This window comes from Penaeus vannamei, chromosome 29 (assembly GCF_042767895.1).
Source record: "Penaeus vannamei isolate JL-2024 chromosome 29, ASM4276789v1, whole genome shotgun sequence".
NCBI lineage: Eukaryota > Metazoa > Arthropoda > Malacostraca > Decapoda > Penaeidae > Penaeus > Penaeus vannamei.
In genome coordinates this window covers 25,742,995-25,762,994 of record NC_091577.1, presented here as the reverse complement: position 1 = coordinate 25,762,994, position 20,000 = coordinate 25,742,995, and the positions used below count along the sequence as shown (strand labels likewise).

Here is a 20,000-nt window from a genome sequence, read left to right as displayed (position 1 = left end):
TTGGGAGCCACACGCAGACACTGCAGGGAAAGGCACCGCTGAGGGCGTGCGGGCGCCGAGGTCCTTCTTTATGATCCTTCTTCTTCTTCTTCTAACCTTATCTCCATTTCTTCTACTTCTCCTTCTAACCTTATCTCCCTTTCTTCTACTTCTCCTTCTCCCATCTTTTCCTTTCCTCTCTCCTCGTGTTCCCCTCATCTATCCTCCCTCTCTTTCCCTCTTTTTCTTTCCTCTTTCCTTTCCTTCCCCTTTTCCACTCTCCCTCCCTTCTTTTCTCCCCTCTTCCCCTCTCCCCTTTCCTCTCTTCATTTCTCTCCTCCTCCACCTATTCCATCAATCCTCGAGGGCCGAAATTACGTCTTCCCGGAATGAAGACGTTTTGCCAAGGTGCTCGGAGGTATTTCCTTTATCAAGTCATGTTTTTCTTCGTTTTTTTTTTTGTCTTTTTTCTTCTTCTTTTTCCTAACTTCTATAATCATCTCTTTTCGGAGAGACTGGAAGATGAGGATGAAGCAGAGAGATGAGAGAAACTCGCCAATTTATTATTCAGTCCAACCCCCTAACTAAACGCACAGAGGTCGGAAAAAAATACAAAACGAGTTCTACAATAAGGCAAAAAAGCAAGATCCCACGGTGTGAGAAGGTCTAGTTAAGGTACCGTCGTAACCCCCCCCCCTCCTCCTCCTCCTGCTACCCCAACCCCACTGACCCCACGGCACCACCACCCTCCTCCTCCTGCTACCCCCACTGACTTCCCCGGCCACCCCTATGCGCAGCCCCCCTCCCCCTACCTCCCAGACTAGCAGACTCCTTCCTGCAGGATCTTGAAGGAGCGGATCGCTAAGGTTGCTGGAGGAGTTGTGGCTTTGTTCCCGTCGCATCCGCCCCCCCCAAATTACACACTACCCTCACCCCTCCACCCCCGCCCCCAGTATATTCCTTCCCTTGTCCTTCTCCCAACCCTATCGTTATTCTTCTATCCTTCCCTCCCTTAAGCCCTGGACCCTCTCCTAACCTCATCCTCGCTTCCCTGTCTTCATCTCCCTCCCTCCTCCTCCCTCCTCCCTCCCTCCCTCCTGACTCAGTCTTTTCCCTCTCACTTGGTTCCTTTCACCCTTAACCCCACCCTCGCCCTCTGAGTTTTTTTTCTCATTTTCATTTTCTCATTTTTACCTCTTATCTCATTTTTATTTCTTCTTATTTCCTTCTCCTAGATTTTCCACATTTTCTATTTCCCCTATTTTTCCCATTCTATCTCATTATTGTTTTCCATTTCCCCTTCTCTCTCTTCCTCATTTTCTATTTATAATACTTCCTTCTCTCATTTTCTATTTCTTTCATTTCCCCTCCAATCTCTTCCTCAATGTCTATCCCTCGTTCCCATCTTTCTTATTTTCCACTTGCCCTTCCTCCCTTTCCCTCATTTTCTTTTTTTTTCTTCGTCGAAATCTTTTGCACTAAAAAGTATACTATCCTACCACCATTGTACTATGAACTAATATATAACTAACCATTTATACTAGTTCTTGTCTTAAACCTATATTTTGTTTATGATACATTTGTTATGATTGTTGAACATCAATATTTTCCAGTGGATTAGATATCACTAACTCCTGATTTTTAGTATTTTACTGTTTATCTAGTCTGAGTGAGTGATTGAAAAAGAGAGAGAGAGAGAGAGAGAGAGAGAGAGAGAGAGAGAGAGAGAGAGAGAGAGAGAGAGAGAGAGAGAGAGAGAGAGAGAGAGAGAGAGAGAGAGAGAGAGAGAGACGAAACTAAAATACGTGTCATAAAGAAAACAACAGCAAATAACAAACACTCAAACAGATCCAAAATATCTAAAAATAAAATAAATACACAAATAAATGATAAAATAAAATAAAAATGAAAAAATAAAGAAAAGAATATTTTTCTGAAAACACGAGTTGAGCCTCTTCCACCCTCCCTCCCACCCTCCCCCCCACCCCTCCCTCCCCATGAAAACCTGCCATGAGCTAGCAGTCTCTTCCCCTCCCTCAATGAACGCAAAGAAACACTGTGTGGGCCGTATTTAATTACTCTGCTTAATGAGTCCGAAAACCCAGAGGAGGGAAAAAATGAGGCACAAGACTATATTATCTTGCGAGAGAGAGAGGATGGAGGGGGGTAGGGGGGGGTACAGTCGGGAGAGGAAGATATGGAAAGGAAATATAGTAGAGGCAGGAGGAAGAGTAGGAAAAATTAAAAAGGAGGAGGAAGGAAGTGGAAAAGGAGGAGGAGGAGGAAGGAAGAGGGAACGGAGGAGGAGGAGGAAGGAAGAGGAAACGGAGGAGGAAGAGGAAGAGGGTGAGAAAGAAGAACAAAGATGAGGAAAAAAGAGAGAGATGAGCAGGTTCCAGAAAGCCCGAATAAAGTAGAAAATCCGGAGAAAGAGAAGTGAATCCGACCCCAAAGGAAAAGACACGAAAAAAGGAAAAGATACGAAGAGAGAAAGACAGAAGAAAACAAGGAGACAAGCGAGCCCAAGGGAAAGGAGAAAGGGATAAAAGGGACAAAGGCAACGTGTGTAATAAGGATTTACGGTAAACCCAAAACAAGCGAACGAGGAAAAGATAGGAAGATAATGGAAGCCACGAAAGAGAAGGATAAAGAGGGATTATAGTGAAAACTGGGGAAACAGTAGAAGGATGAAAAGAGGGAAGAGGAGAGTGAAAAAAGGAGGAAGGGAAGGAGAGAGGGAAGGAGAGAGGCAGAGTTAGAGATTGGAAGAGAGAAAAACAGAGAGGGGGAGAGGGAGAGGGAAGGAGAGAGGGTGGATGAGATTGAAGAGAGAAAAGAGAGAGAGGGAGAGGGAGAGGAGAGGGAGAGGGAGGGAGAGAGAGAGAGAGAGAGAGAGAGAGAGAGAGAGAGAGAGAGAGAGAGAGAGAGAGAGAGAGAGAGAGAGAGAGAGAGAGAGAGAGAGAGAGAGAGAGAGAGAGAAAAGTATACGAGAATAAAAAAGAGCCAAGAAAATATGCGAGGGGAAATAAAATAACCAACACATAGACAAAAAAAAAAATAGAAACGAGAAACAAAAGACACACACAAAAAAACGTACAGATCAAATTAATAAATAAACACCAAAAAAACGAGAGAAAAAAACCGAAGGCAGAAACAGGTTACGAGTAATGATAAATACTGAAACTGATACTAAACGTCGAGACAGATTACCATTTGACATAATATAAATGAGTCCTGGACCTTATTTGCTAAACCACTCACATAGATACAGGATAGTATGGGGTATTATATAGATAGCAGAAGGGACGTGACTACTGGCACGGACACGGACTTTTGCATAATGAGGGGAGTTTAAGGACAGGAGGCTGGAGGCGGCGATGCACAATGGACACCACCGCTATATAATGTTCATGTCACCCCATCCCCCCTCTATCCCCCCTTTTATCTTCTTTCTTCTTTACCCCCGTCCCTCCTTTCTTTCTTATCTCTTTCTCTTCTCCTTAGCCTCCCACTTGCAGTTTTTAGCTCCTCTCCTCTCATTCTGTTCCTCCCCTTCTAATCCTTACTGCCTCTCCGACAACTCCTCCTACTCCTCTGGCTTTTCCTTTTCCCCTCCCCCTCTCCTCCTCACTACATCTCCCTCCTCCTTCCGCTTTCCTCCTTCCCTCCTCTCTCCCCTTACCCCCCTCACCCTCCTTTTCTCCCCCATCTCTCTCTCCTTTCCTTTGTATTCCTACGTTCCAGAGGGTCTACGAGACTATACATAAGTGATTAACTTTCTATAACCATAAAGGGGCCACGTACATCCACAGGTAGGCGGCGGATGTATGACAAACGCAACATGCGAAGGGAGCAGATGCATGCAGCCGTGATGTCTACCTATGGAGTGAACGTGCAATGTTTATAAGATATAGCGGCTTCATCTGCATTTTTATTTTCACTTCCTCGCCCTCTTCTCCATCTCTTCTCTTCTCCCCATCTTCACCCTCTCTCTCTCTCTCCTTCCTTCTCCTCTTCCTATCCCCTCCCTTCTCCTCCTTCTCCCCTCTCATATCCCCTGCCTCTTCTTCATATTCCTCCTCTTTCTCTCAGATTCCTCATCTTTACCCATTCCATTCGTCCCTTCTTGTCTCCTCCACGTTCCTCCCCCACAACCTTCTGATACAACTTGCTGACCGTTTCCCCAAACTAACCAGGACTTCCCCACACAACACGATATAACAACCTGTAAATTATTTCGCTCTGCTCCAGACACACTGGGGTAGAGGGGGGAGTGATGAGATAGAAGATAGAGGATAGAGGCAGTGAGAGGTTGGGAGAGACCAAAGAGAGAAAGAGTGATGAAGAGAGAGGGAGAGAGACAGAGAAAACAATAACTAGTTTTGAGAGGTGGAGAGGGGCCAAAGATGGATATAAAGGGAAGGAGACCTGGGGGCATAGAAAAGAACAAAAATGAAACAAGGAGGAGAGAGAGAGAAAAAGGGAGAGAGAGAGACATATATGTAGACATATATATATATATATATAGTATATATGTATATATATACATATATATATATATATATATATATATATATATAATACATACATATGTATATATATATAATATACATATACGTATATACGTATATATTATATATATACACGTATTGTATATACATATATACATGAGACATATATATATATATATATATATATATATATATATATATAGAGAGATATATATATAGAGAGAGAGAGAGAGAGAGAGAGAGAGAGACCGAGATCACTAAATTTAAAGAAGGGAAAAGATGTTTCATATTAACTTTTAAGCACAGTGCAATAGAAGCCCTAAGCAACAAACATAAATCTGAACCCAACCAAAGCAAGGATACAAAAGAGGAAAGAAAAGAAAAGAAAAAAGAAAAAAATATTCAGACAGACATAGCCCTCAAATGACACAAAAGCAAGCGCGGAAACAAACAAACAAACAAACAAACAAACAAACAAGTAGGGAAGCGGACGCGCCGGCCAGTAAACAAAGGCAAGAGCACGAGGAGGGAAAAAGTAACAAGCAAAAGAAGCAAAATTATCAAGTCATGTTTTTCTTCGTTTTTTTTTTTCTTTTTTTCTTCTTTTTCCTAACTTCTATAATCATCTCTTTTCGGAGAGACTGGAAGATGAGGATGAAGCAGAGAGATGAGAGAAACTCGCCACTTGATATCTCCAACCCAACCCCTAACTAAACGCACAGAGGTCGGAAAAAAATACAAACCAGGTTCTTCGGGTTAGTATGCAAAAAGGGCAAGATCCTAATGGTGTGAGAAGGTCTAGTTAAGGTACCGTCGTAACCCCCCCTCCTCCTATCCCTCCACTGCCACCCCACGCCACCCCCTCCCTCCTCCTCCTAACCCCACTGACCCTATCGCCGCCACCACCCTCCTCTCTCCTCCTACCCCCACTGACCCCAGACAGACCCCACGCCACCCCCTCCTCCTCCTCCTATCCCCCCCACTGACCCCACTTCACCCCCTACCCCTCCTCCTCCTATCCCCCCACTGACCCCGTCACCTCCTCCTCCTCCTACCCCACCTCCCACTGACCCCACGCTACCACCACCCTCCTCCTACCCCCCACTGACCCCCGTCACCCCTCTCTCCTCCTCCTACCCCACCCCCCTGACTGACCCCCACGCCACCCCTGACACTCGCCCCTCCCCTCCCCCCACTTCCTGGTGCACCTGTTGCATGAACCCGCCAGCTACCACTTACCCCCCAACCTTTGTTCTGCCCACCCAACCCCCGCCCAACCCCACCCAACCCCACTCGCCTCTACATGGCTCGGATCCTTCTCCTTCTTGCCTGTACCCGCTTTTAACGAATCCCTTTTCCTCGTTTTCCGAATACTTTTAAGTTCCTTTGATTCTTTTCTCCGGCTCCACCCGAGACCAGCTGCCCCATCTGGCCTGCCTTGGCACCAGCTGGCTCTCCCTCCGGGGCATGCGACGCGTTTCCGGTCGCGCGGGGAGAGGGGGGGAGGGGGGGCGCCCGTCTTCCAACAACCGGCAATTTTGATGCGTTTTTCCTTCTTTTAGCATTTGACATCAAAGTCTTTTTTCTTAACTTGTCTTTTTTGTTTCTTTCCTTGCGTTGTGATTCGTTCGGATTCGTCACGAGGGATTCCGGACGATCGGGTCACAATCGATGGAAAGATCGGCCGAATTATGGCGGCGACCCGATGGGACCCGAGATAGACGCGCATCGCTCCGGCAACTCCGCATCTTCCTGATTATATCTCCACCCCCCCCCTCCACCCCCTGCTCCGTCCCTCGCCCCTCCTACTCCTTCATCCTGACCCCATCTCCAATCCGCTATCCCGCTCCCGCTTTAACCTGTTATCCCAATCCAGCTTTAACCCTGCTATCCCGCTACATCTCTCCCCAGCCCCACGCATTCAATTTGCTACACCTTCAACTCTCCATGATCCCGCCACACACCCACTCCACCCCCTTGCCCCCCTCCCCCGCCAAACACACCGACTCCCCTCCCCCCCAACTATACGCACAACAACTCCACATACCCCGCCTCCCCTACTCTACGCACGCCGACTCCAGAAACAAAAGTACCACCCCCTTACCCATCCACTCCACACCCTTCCCACTCCACCCCCATCCCCCCTCACGCCCCCCTCCCACCACAGACGCGCCACCGACAAAACGCCGACCGCGACCTAGCGAAGCGGGTAGGCCGTGTCGTCCTGGCGGTCGGCGGTCGGGAACCAACAGCCACCCGACACGCGAAACCGACATTATCGTAAACGGCTTCGTCTCTGGTAGGTCTATCCATGCTCGGCGAATCCGGAGTCTAATCTTCCCATTTGGCGCTAATCTCCGTCGAATCCTTTTCATATTCGTTGTTTTTTGTCAGCCAACAATACCCCTCTAATCAATTTCAATCTCAATTGATCGTATATACAAAACATTTATCCGGCGCGCCCGTTTGTATATCAATAGTTCTCTTTACATTTTTTCTTTCCGTCACTCATTTTTGCCTATTCCTTGTTTATCTAATCATCTTTATCCGCTCTTCCTTTGCCTTATCAATCGTCCTCTTTACAAATTTTCTCCCAACCAACAATTTCTTCCCAATCATCTTTCCTCCTCCCCCTTTCCTCATATTAAGTCTACCACCAAGTTTCTCTCCAACCAATTGTTCTATCCACCCATAACTTTTTCTCTCTCTCCCTTTTTTTTTTGTTTACATCTGCCACCAATCTGCGTTAATCATCTTTTCACAATCAGCAAAGGAAGTCATTTTCTCCTTTTCTCTGCGTTACGGCGGGGATCGGGGCGGCCATTGTTGTGGGATGTGCGTGCTCCATTAACATAAATTATCTACGGCTTTGGAGTATTGATTTCTTTTACCGGAGATTTTTTTTTTAAGCAGCAACTGTGCAAAGAAGCAAGTGATCTATCCTCTTTGTTTTCATGGCTTTAATATGTTGCTGGTACTAATAATTTCCCTAAAACTAAGATTCGAAATAATTCTTTTTTTAAGCCAGTAACAAGATAAATCGAACAATGGAAACGACAGAGAGAAAAACGACAAAACGAACACAAGAGATACAAAGCAAAATCTCAAACTATGCGTGAGCAACCATGCACACACACACACACACACGCACACAAAATATCCCCCAACGCAGACAGACAGACGGAAAAGACAGAGAAGAAAAAATTCAATGTTGCAAAATCCGGCAAACAAAAGAACATCATTGCACACAACAACAGAGGGTGCCCGAGGTGGCAGTACCAAGGTCTCCCTCCTCAATACATTCCTTGCGAGATAACACCCTTGGCCATATCAAAGTCTGCAACATCGACCTATTGCACGTCTGTTGTCGTTGCGTGCAGATGCGTACTTTGTCTTTCATTTATTACAATTCATTACATGAACTTTACAACATAAAGTAATGTTTGTGTTGGTGATAAATGTATCAATATAATCAGTTGCAATGCAGTTAATACCAGTAATAGTGATGGTATCAAAACAAGTAGCAACAACAGTTATTGCTGTTCTCTCACTACTACTAACAATAATGAGAGCAACAATTTCAAAAGGAAAAGCAAAAATAATATTACTCAAAACAATGCGATCAATCATACAAATAACTGTAAAATAATAATACTTATCATTACTGCCAATATCATCATCTATTTTTATCGTCACTCACTCTCACAATAACAATAATAATCAACACTAATAAAACTCTCACCCCCACCACCCTTTCATCCCAAAACACAATGCGAATACCAACGCCGCCAACAGAAAAAAAGAAAAAAAGAAAAAGAAAAAGAAAAAAAAAAAAACACTGTGACGCCAGAACCGCCAAACAACGCGGGGAAAAACACCACCAAAACAAAAGAAGCAAAAATACTCACACTGGACCGCGTAGGATCCCAGTTCCGCCGCCAGCTCCTGCGAGACGGGAAGACGACCCTGCAGGATGTCTTGCTTCACCTGCAGGAAGAACTGGTACCTGAAGGAGAGAGAGAGAGAAAGATTATTGGAAGTGACATTTGAAGGAGAGGCGTGAGAAAAATACAAATGGATATTTTGTGGGTGATGAGTTCAGCTTTTTGGTCTTCTACACGCAGGCTTGTCCTTACATATTTATAGACGAGATGCATACACGCTCTCCCCCCCCTCCCCCCGTTCTCTCTCTCTCTCTCTCTCTCTCTCTCTCTCTCTCTCTCTCTCTCTCTCTCTCTCGGGAAAGGGGGAGAGAGGGGGGAGAGGGATTGGGGAAATGGAGAAAGGGACAGGGGGGGGAGAGGGGGGAAAGAGAAGGGGAGAAAAGAGGAAAGGGGACAGGATGGATAAAATATAGGGAGGGAGAGGGAAAGAGGGAGGGAGAAGGAAGGGGGAGGGAAGGGTGGAGAGAAGATAGAGGGAGGAAGAGAGGGAGAGGGGAGGGAGGGAGAGGAGGGAGAGAGGGAAAGAGGAGGGAGAGAAGGAAGAGGGAGGGAGAGAAGGGAGAGGGAGGGAGAGAAGGGAGAGGGAGGGAGAGAAGGGAGAGGGAGGGAGAGAAGGGAGAGGGAGGGAGAGAAGGGAGAGGGAGGGAGAGAAGGGAGAGGGAGGGAGAGAAGGGAGAGAGAGAGAGAAGGGAGAGGAGAGAGAGAAGGGAGAGGGAGGGAGAGGGAGAGGGAGAGAGAGAAGGGAGAGGGAGGGAGAGAAGGGAGGAGGAGGAGAGAAGGAGAGGGAGGAGAGAGAGAGAGAGAGAGAAGGGAGAGGGGAGAAGGAAAGGGGTGAGAGGAGGGAGAGAAGGAAGGGGAGAGAGGAGGGAGAGATGAGAGGAGGGAGAGGGGGTGAGAGGGTGAGAGGAGGGAGAGGGGGTGAGAGGAGGGAGAGGGGTGAGAGAGAGAGAGGGAGAGAGAGAGAGAGAGAGAGAGAGAGAGAGAGAGAGAGAGAGAGAGAGAGAGAGAGAGAGAGAGAGAGAGAGAGAGAGAGAGAGAGAGAGAGAGAGAGAGAGAGAGAGAGAGAAAGAGAGAGAGAAACAAAAACAAAATGAGAGTGAGAGGGTACATACCCAAAAACCAAGAAAGGGAAAATCACCATTTCCTCTTCATCCAAGTACCAAATGAACCATGAATCAAAATAAACACAAAGTTTTTTGTTTTTGTTTTTTTCTTATTCGTCTAATGAGTTGCAATAAGGAGGCACAAGGAGAACTAAACAAGAATATCGTGACGCTATCAAAGATGTCGTCAGCGCTTTTAATAGCCTTTTATCGGGGAAACACGCTTATACTTTTATTACTCGTCCGTGGTCGCAATTGTTTCTCCCTCAAACAATACACCAGCTCTTGGCCATCGGTCAAACGCACATGTCCGCACGCACGCACCCAGCCACACCCATCATGCCATGCGTTCCGACACTTACCTGTCCACATATATATATAGACAGACACATGATTATTCACACACGCACTTCGATCCCTCCCCTCCTCCCCCCACATAACTCATACTCCCTCTCTCATATCATCACATACTCCATCATTCGCATACCTACAGACACTCACAAATACATACATACAGACTGGCAGACACATGTACACATACATGTAACAATATACATACAAAATAACTAGAAAAAAGAAAATCATATATAAACGGCGCCGTTCCAGGAACCTCAACGCGATATGTGCACGCCCGCACACATACACATACGCACACACACACATACGCACACATATCCCAAAGGAGAAAAAAAAAAGAAAAAAGAAAAGAAAAACGTGTAGCGGCGGCGCCTTCCCGGGAACCGCAGCGCGAGAACGGGCGAAAGGGTAGTTTGCGGACCCGAACAACCAGTCCTTTATCTCGTCCCATAAATAATAATAGGACAATTAAGGTAATTAATCCCGTGTCCAAAGGGGTAGGCGCGGCGATGATACACTGCCCAAACTACTACTAAAAAAGAAAGAAAGAAAAAAAGAACTGGACATTGGACCAGCGAAAGAAATATCAACCCCTGAAGGGAGGTTTAACGAGGGAGGGGGAGGGAGGGGAGTCGTGGAAGAGGGGGAAGGAGGGAGGGAGTGGCTTGTGGGAAGGTGGGGGGAGATGGAGATAAGGGGAAGATAGAGAGAAGACACGAGAAGTGAAGGAGGGAAGGTGGAAGGAGAGGAGAGGAATAAGAAGGGGTGAGAAGGGCAGGGAGGAAACCCTTCCGCGGTCAGTCCCTTCTCCCCCAGGGTGGAGGGCGGGCCAGCTACCCCCTCCCCCTCCACCCCTTAACCTAGATGCTTATCCTGACTAATAATTACATTTACTGCTCTTTTTCAGGGGCCGTTCCTCTACCTCCCGGGGGTCTCCTGGGGTCTCCTGAGGGACTCCCCGGGACCCCACGACACAATGTCCGTGTCCTGGTCCTCACGCCTCCCCATTCCACACATGCACTGCAACGGTGTCCTTGCAATGGACGTGTTCTTGTTTTAAGTTGAAAAAAAGGTCGGGCGGTCTCAAAATACACGGTGTTACTACACGACCGTAATTATGATGTAATGAAAGACGGGAGACAAAAAAAAAAGGCGACGGAACATCTTATTAATGATGACGCTTCCCTGTGATTACGACGAAGAATATAAAATACAATAACAGTGATAGCATTTGTAATGATGATGGGAATTACATAAATAAAAAAAAAAAATCATCAATATTCTATCCATATCAGCAAAGGAAGAACAAAGAACAGCAAAAGCACGACAGACAAACGGAGAGAAAAATAAAAACTAAACGAAACACGAAAATTAGGGAAAAAAGGTATAACTAAGAGAATCCCAAGAAGAAGAAGAAACAGGAAAAGGGCAGATTCGGCACTATTGCTATCCTTCCCAGAACAGAAAAATGTAAACCAGGTATGAATGAGAATGAATAACAGAGAGACATGCAAATGGCGCGGTCCAATTCATCCAATTCTAATGAAGATACAAATCGAAACGCGTCCAAAATCCTGTTCCGTAAGATTCCCCATTTACACCCACATCTTTTCCCCAATATCACCGCCATCAATCACAATCATTATCACCAATCCACCCCCATATCGTTTTAAAAAAACACGCAACAACATTCTCCCGAGGACCAGACTCATTTCCAAATCTATCATAATCTTCATTACTTACCCATTTATTCTCTCCCCCTCCCTGTCTCTACCTCTCTTGGTTGTAGCGCCGGTCACGCGGTTTTCCAATTTTGGTTGACTTTCCAGATACCTGCATGTACCTCACACCCCCACACAAGGCGCCCACACACCAGAACCTTGTCTTGAGTTTCTTTTACTGCTGTTGTTGACACAGAACCTGATATTCGCAAACATAACATGCATCTGGGCTTTTTTATGCATTCTCTCTTTTCTCCGGTCTGGCGTCTGGCTTGTCGTTCTGTGTACGTGTTTTGTTTGTTCGTTTTGGTTTATTCATTTATTCTTTTTTATCATCGTTATTTTCTTGGGGGATGGGACGTTCGTGTGCTTGGTATTTCTTTTGAGTTTGTTATCTCTCTCTCTCTCTCTCTCTCACACACACACACACACACCCACCCACACACACACACACACACACACACACACATACACACATACACACAAGCACACAAACTCACAAGCACACGCACACGCACACGCTGCCCGGAAATGCCCTCCACCACTAGCAGGCCCCGAGGCAGGCGCCGGGAACACCCACATGCTGGAATACTCCATCACTCGCGTCAGTGTAAAGTGCTCATTTTCTATCATTCATTCTTCTTGGACTGATTCCCTATGGTATCGCTGTCATCAATCAATCCCTTTATCAAAGCGTATTATCTGTATGTGTATATCTATAAGCAGACACTTAAAAAAATCGTACATATTTCACTTTCCATCAATCAGTTTATCCCTATTCCACACCTTTCAGTTAATTATCAATGTTTTGGTTATACAGCTCACACCTGGAGCTCTTATGAACGCTTCTTTCCATTCATGCATTCTCCTTCCCGAGGGGTGACGATCAAATATCATCTTCAGCATTTCGCAAGGTCGTTAACATGACCATATCTGACTGCATCAGAATGCCGGCAGACACGACAAACCACTCATATCGAAGACAGATCTGGGTACGAACTTGCAAAGGTCACCATGTTAATAAAAACGCGTCAAATACAAACTAGAACAGGTTAAGGGAAGGCCAAAACGGGTCAAGGTGCAACTCCAAAATGTTTAGTTACAAGCTAAACAGGTGAAGGTACAGGTCAAGATACAACCAAAACAGGTCAAGGTACAGCCCAATGCTTCGCAGGTCAATGCACAGGCTCTAAAAAGGTCAAGGCACAACCGAAGACAGGTCAGGGTGCAGGATGTGGCAGGCTGCAACAGCATGTGGGTCAAGTAACATCAACACGTCCTAGTTCCCACGCGCCAACCTGCCCGTGGGCGCCCGGGCGTGGTCGCGGGCTCGAGTGGGCGTGCACAGGACCCGTGTCTAGTGCGGGCGGCCTGGCTGGTTGTCGCACGGTGTGCGGACGTGGGCGCGAGACGGAATGAATGCAGGGAGGCAAAACGAAAAAGTGAAAATGGGAGGATGCGAAGCAGACTGGGAAAATGACAGGACTGAATTAAGAGAGCGAGAGCGAGAGAGAAGAAAGTCGAGAGGAATGATTAACGATAATAAATGGATCCAGAGCAGAGCTGTAAAACGAAGAGAAAGAGAGGAGGGACACACACACACACGTCTGTGTGTGTGTGTGTGTGTGTGTGTGTGTGTGTGTGTGTGTGTGTGTGTGTGTGTGTGTGTGTTTGTGTGTGTGCGCGCGCGCGTGCCTGTGTGAGAAAGTCATACAAAATTAAGAAAGCCAAACAATATCACAGAGATACTGAGAGAGAAAATGGAAAATAAAGCATGCAGCACGAGAGACAACGAACAAGAGAAAAAAATATAAAAGCAAAACAGACGGAATAATGGGAAGAGGAGACAGCATGAGGAGGAGGAGGAGGAGGAAGATGAGACAGCAAGAGGGGGTAGGAGGAGGGAAGAGGATGGTAGCAAGAAAGTAAGATGAAGACAACAGAATGAAGATATACATTATGCAGACCAGGACCTCATCTCCAGCATCTTCGGACATCCAGCCTCCCTTTGGATCTTTGGGGGATGGAAGGGGGGGTAGGGGGGTCGAAGAGGAGGGGGGTTACTGGGGGTACTGACCTTGGTGAATAGAGAGGGCGGAGGGAAAGATAATAGGAAGAGGAAAAGAGAAAGAAAACAAAACAAGGAAAGATGAAGACTTTGAGGAAAATAAGAGGAAAATAAAGAATAAATAAATAAAAAGGAATAAGGAACAAAGCGGCTGATAAAAGAAAATGGAAGACAATAATGATAGAAGGATTGGTGGGAGAAATAGCAAATCTAAATAAAGAATGGGACAAAAGAGAGAGAGAGAGAGAGAGAGAGAGAGAGAGAGAGAGAGAGAGAGAGAGAGAGAGAGAGAGAGAGAGAGAGAGAGAGAGAGAGAGAGAGAGAGAGAGAGAGAGAGAAAGGAAAAAAAGAGAGAAATAAAGAATGAGGAAGTGTTAGAGAACTAAACTAAAAGTTAGACAGAAATAAATAGAAATGAGTCTAGGATGACAAGGGTAAATATATAACGAAACAATGAAGAAATGCGACAATGAAAAATTCATGAAATCGTCCTCTCTTCTCTGTTCTCTTTCCTCTCTCTCTCTCTCTGTCTATCTATCTAGCCATCTGTCTATCAGTCTCCCTCCCTCTCTTTCCTACCCCCCCCCCCTTTCACTATGGACCAACTGACCATCACCCCCCCCCCTCCTGACCCCCATACCCCCTAAGCCACCAAGGCCTGACAGGTTTAGCAACACATAAACACGTCAAACTTTGTTGATTTTGGCTTAATTTTATTGGCCCGTTGACGCGTCTCTGTCATAAAACTGACACTAGATACAGGAACATGCGGAGGTTCCACCCTGTTGAAGACTGGGGGAGAGGCGGGGGGGGAGGGGAGAGGGAGAAGCGGAGGGGGGAGGGGAGAGGGAGAAGCAGAGGGGGGAGGGGAGAGGGAGAAGTGGAGGGGGAGGGAGAGGCGGGAGGAAGAGGGTGGGAGAGGTGGAGGGAGGGAGAAGCGGAGGGGGGAGAGGTGGAGGGAGTAGGAGACGGAGGAGTATGGAGGGAGGGAGGGAGGGGTAGGGGGGAGGGAGAACATGAGTGAGGAGGGAGGGATAGGAAAAGGGAGAGGGGGTAGGGTGTGAGAGGCAGGGGTGGATGGGAGTGAGGGGAGGGGGAAACGAGGAGGAGGCGGTGTAAGAGTAAGCGGCTTGGATGGTGGGGGGGGTAGAAGGACAAACGAGGAGGGGAAGGTGTAAGAGTAAAGGAGCTAAAGGAGGGGAGATGAGGTCAAGCAAGGAGGGGGGCTGAAGTAGGAGAGGAGGAGGGGGCTCTGTGTGTGCACGCGCATGAGGAGAGGAGGAGGTAGTTGGGGTCAAACGAGGGGGAGGAAGGAGGGGGATGGCGCAGAAGAGGGGCTGATGGAGGGGGGTCGTATAATCTACAGCTACCTAAGAACTTGGTAACAAACGGATATGCTAACTCCATGCAAATCTCGCGTCGGTGCCTTTAGGACAGTCAAGTCAGCATCCGGTGTGAAAATAATGCATTCGCGGGGAGGGGAAGAGAGGGGGAGAGGGAGAGGAGGAAAGGGAGGGAGGGAGAGAGTGATAGAGGGGGGGAAGGGAGAGGGAGAAGGGGAAGAGTATGGGAGGGAAAGTGATGGAGGGGGAGGAGCTGGGGGAAATGGTGAGAGAGAGAGAGAGAGAGAGAGAGAGAGAGAGAGAGAGAGAGAGAGAGAGAGAGAGAGAGAGAGAGAGAGAGAGAGAGAGAGAGAGAGAGAGAGAGGGGGTGTATTGCATCGTTTCTCCAAAGACCCCCCCGCTATACTTCCTAAGTATTGCCTCAGGTCCATTGAGTAGATCGATGTATCGCTGGGGGTGAGGATGTAAACATGTGCAGGTACGCATGCAAAGATACAGGCATCGTCTCTCTCTCTCTCTCTCGTACACAAACACACATACACACCAATTCGACCCAAAGTACCAAGCATAATTTCAAAGTACAACACCCGCGAGTACCTGTCTACATACCAGGGCAGCTGGGTGCGTGTGTATGTTTCTTTGTGTGTATATGTGAATGTGTGTGTATATTTGTGTTTGAGTGTGTGTGTGTGTGTGTGTGTGTGTGTGTGTGTGTGTGTGTGTGTGAGAGAGAGAGAGAGAGAGAGAGAGAGAGAGAGAGAGAGAGAGAGAGAGAGAGAGAGAGAGAGAGAGAGAGAGAGAGAGAGAGAGAGAGAGAGAGAGAGAGAGAGAGAGAGAGAGAGAGAGAGAGAGAGAGAGAATGAACACAAATATGAATATATATGTAAGTATGTGCCCATGTATGTCCGTGGCCGTGCGTGTGTGTGACCTGTGCCTGCTCTGCCCCGCGCCATCTGTCATGAGGCGCCCCAACTTTTTTCGCTCCCCGCCCGGGCTCCGACCAGTAGCAGCACCGCAGGAGCACCCGGAGCAACGACCACGGCGATACGACTCCTCTAGGAAGACCCCCCAGGTTTGCGTAGGCACAACGACGCACTATTTAAAAGCCACGACCACTAAATTCGTTGAAACGACTGCAGCATTTAGAGAAACAATCGTAGAATATAACCTCTACGTAACATTACGAAACCCGCCGCACCCAAAGCACTCGCGACCAGCGCTGCGAAGCTGCAATACGACTGCAACGACAGCATCCTGTGCCACGACCGCAACGACCACTATGACTGCTATGACCGCAACTACAACTGGCATCGCTTAACGGTACAGCAGGACCTCTCGTTGCGATGGAGCAGTTTGCGTTCCCGGCCGGAATATAAGGAATGTTAATACGGCTATTTCACTGAGCAGAAGGAGAGCCGGAGTGTTATTACCTTGGCTGTTAACACTTTCATTGCTGCGATCATTAACGTTGCTGCTGTTATTCGTATTATTACTATCATTATCATTGCAATTATTAATGTTATCATTATGTTATTATTATTGCTACCATAACCTCTTATTCCAATTATTCTTACTATTATCATTATCATTGCTATGATTACCATCACAATCTTCATCACTACTCATTATATTTACTATTATCATTATCATTATGAAAATCATCATCATTGTTATCACCACCCCATCATTGTTGTTATTTAAAAAAAATAATATTGCCATAACCATTAACTGCATTATATTATGATAATGACCAAAATGATGCTAGTGCCTCTACAACTGCTGCTATTCCTACATTTTGCCCCAAATGATGAAACCAGTAATCATCATAACGACAGTGATGTTAAATATGTTATTACTGGTAGACAATAATGACAGCAGCAGCGCCATCAACAAGAATAATGTTAACCATAATATTCATAAAAGAATTCGAGAGAGAGAGAGAGAGAGAGAGAGAGAGAGAGAGAGAGAGAGAGAGAGAGAGAGAGAGAGAGAGAGAGAGAGAGAGAGAGAGAGAAAGAGAGAAAGAGAGAAAGAGAGAAAGAAAGAAAGAAAGAAAGAAAGAAAGAAAGAGAGTTCACAAGATTAAATGAATTCCTCGAGATATTACTCATTTCAACCGAGAGGCAACCGTGTCTCATCGTTGTCTCTTAAAAGAAAGAAAAAGAACACACGCAAACGCATTTTCCCATGTGTAAATTTATACACACTGCAAAAAGAAAACGAGGAAGAAGAAAAAATACACACAAAAAATGGAGCCTGTGCAAGTTATTCCTGTTACATACAACTTCAAGTTATGCGGACGTACCAGACTAGACAGGGATCTCACCACGCAACATGGCCGACTCGCATGGAAAGCCCCGTACAACATTTTCAACGTGGGTGCCTCTTTCAACAGTCAATTTAGTAGTAGTAGTGATAGTAGTAGTAGTAGTAGTAGTAGTAGTAGTAGTAGTAGTAGTAGTAGTAGTAATAGGAGTAACAGTTGTAGTTGTAGTAGTAATAATAGTAGTAGTAGTAGTAGTTGTAGTAGTAATAGTAGTAGTAGTAATAGTAGTAGTAATAGTAGTAGTAGTAGTAGTAGTAGTAGTAATAGTAATAGTAATAGTAATAGCAGTAGTAGTAGTAGTAGTAGTAGTAGTAATAGGAGTAACAGTTGTAGTTGTAGTAGTAATAATAGTAGTAGTAGTTGTAGTAGTAATAGTAGTAGTAGTAATAGTAGTAGTAATAGTAGTAGTAGTAGTAGTAGTAATAGTAATAGTAATAGCAGTAGTAGTAGTAGTAGTAGTAGTAGTAGTACTAGAAGTAGAAGTAGAAGTAGTAGTAGTAGTAGTAATAGTCGTAGCAGTTGTTGTAGTAGTAGTAGTTAGTTTTGTATCAGTACTCGCAGTGTTGGTAGTGGTAGTAATGGCGGTGGAGGCAGCAGAGCTAATAATAGTCGCAGTATCATCATTACAGCTATTCTTGTTTATCTTTAGAGCCATCTTACTCTGCGTCCGGAAAAGAAATATTTGGCCCAATGAATAAGCGAAATGCAGACGGCGCGGGCGAGTCGTGACTGCAGTCCCGCAGAAACGCGCATTCTGACACGACCCTCAGCGAGACAAAATATCGTTACGAAGCACATACTTGGGGGAAGCAACGCGCGCGGCCGCCCTGTATCTGTCACCCGCGCGAACTCGTCACGGGGGCCTCGGCAGACCACCCCCCGCGATCGCCATACCAGATCCTGTCAAAACTCGTTAACCGAACCATTCTGAGGCCCTCGAGTCCGGCATAGATTAAAGGGGTATTTGCAAACTCATCACTTTTATCACCTCTCGATACCAGCGATGCGTGGGGGGGGGGGGGTGGCGACGTGTAGAAGACGGATCCGGGTTGGATGCGCCTTGAGAGGGGGACGCGTAATGAGGGACCGAGGCCGCTCTTCGGCAGGAGATAACCATCATTCGGAAAATACCTGGGCCAAAGAGGCGATTGCGGTGATAATCGAAAGAGCGAATGATCCCGAACCGAAAAGAAAAGAAAAAAACACAATCGTGCACACGTATTCCAAATCACAGACAGCACAACCGCGTATCATTTATCGTTAAGAATATCTGAAGGGCATTTGACATTCCCCATCTCATTGCAAAGACACAAGAACAAAACGCGACGGCTGACGTTAGGACTCCCCCATACGAGATAACCCCGCCATAAAAAGTCCCTCAATACCCCGAACACATCCCTCGCACGCCCCTGCAACCAGCCCTCCTCCTCCTCCTCCTCCTCCTCCTGCGCCGGCAAGGGAGCGAGCAAGGACAGTCCTGCAAACGCGTAAATTAGGAAGCGAGTCGCCGTTTCGTGATCCCATGAAATTGGATTTGGGGTTGAAGTTCATAAGAAATTGACATTCTCTCGACTGACCGTTCCCTCGGCCCTTGGAAATGACCCCTTAAATCCCGAAGCACTGGTGTCCCGGAGACTTTCATGTGGTGGTACTTCCCAGCTCGACAGGGAGTTCGTGTCTGCTCTGAAGCTCCGAAACTTTATGCGCAAATCTGAACCTTATATACAGAAAAAGGAATATGCAGCGGCGGTTCTGAATAATCTAATAAAAGTGGTTCTTCCAGACTCTAACATAGTTTGGGCTCAAGTGGCGGTATCCTATGCGTGTAACTTCCCTTGACATTATTAAAATCAAATTCAAATACTGCATTCCATATATTGCAAATAAATATTCTCCTTACTTCTTAAACCGTCCCAGTTTGACTTTTAAATGACGATGCCGCCAAAATCCGTTAAGAACACTCCCAAGAAACACAAGTGACTGTCCCTCTGAACCTGTGAGAAGGAACGCAAAGGGTCTCTTCTCTCGACCCGCAAAACGGATAATCAAGTCTTTTAGGAGGCCTCCTTGTCTGAATTCTAAAGGCGTCGGGCCTTCTCTGAATTCGGAACGGATATGCCCTTTCTGAATTCTTAATCTGAAGTTGTATTTTATTTCAAGACATATGAGGTAAAGGTCTCTGAACTCCCCAGACGAATATAAAAGGCTCTTGAAGAAATCTAAACTTTGGAAACATTCTTCTTCTATCAGAAGGCGTAAAATGAGAATAATGTTCTAGAATAAGAAAAAATAATGGAGAGAGAGAGAGAGAGAGAGAGAGAGAGAGAGAGAGAGAGAGAGAGAGAGAGAGAGAGAGAGAGAGAGAGAGAGAGAGAGAGAGAGAGAGAGAGAGGCGGGGGAAAGGAATTGAGAGAGAGACAGGAAGGAGAGGAATAGAGAGAAAGGGAGACGGGAAGGAAGAGGAATGGAGAGGGAGGGTGAGGAGAGAGAGAGAGAGAGAGAGAGAGAGAGAGAGAGAGAGAGAGAGAGAGAGAGAGAGAGAGAGAGAGAGAGAGAGAGAGAGAGAGAGAGAGAGAGAGAGAGAGAGACACACACACACACACACACACACACACACACACACACACACACACACACACACACACACA

At 46.3% G+C, this 20,000-nt stretch overlaps 1 protein-coding gene across 9 annotated transcripts in view; it reads right to left on the bottom strand.

The window, feature by feature from the left end:
- The window catches only part of LOC113817422 (band 4.1-like protein 4), a 287,974-nt gene that overhangs the window by 58,639 nt on the left and 209,335 nt on the right, over positions 1-20,000 (bottom strand). For all 9 annotated transcript variants that reach the window (XM_070142554.1, XM_070142563.1, XM_070142555.1 and 6 more), the window contains one exon: positions 8,399-8,496. In XM_070142554.1, coding sequence (XP_069998655.1) covers positions 8,399-8,496 — 98 coding nt within the window. The remainder of the gene's footprint in view (positions 1-8,398; positions 8,497-20,000) is intronic.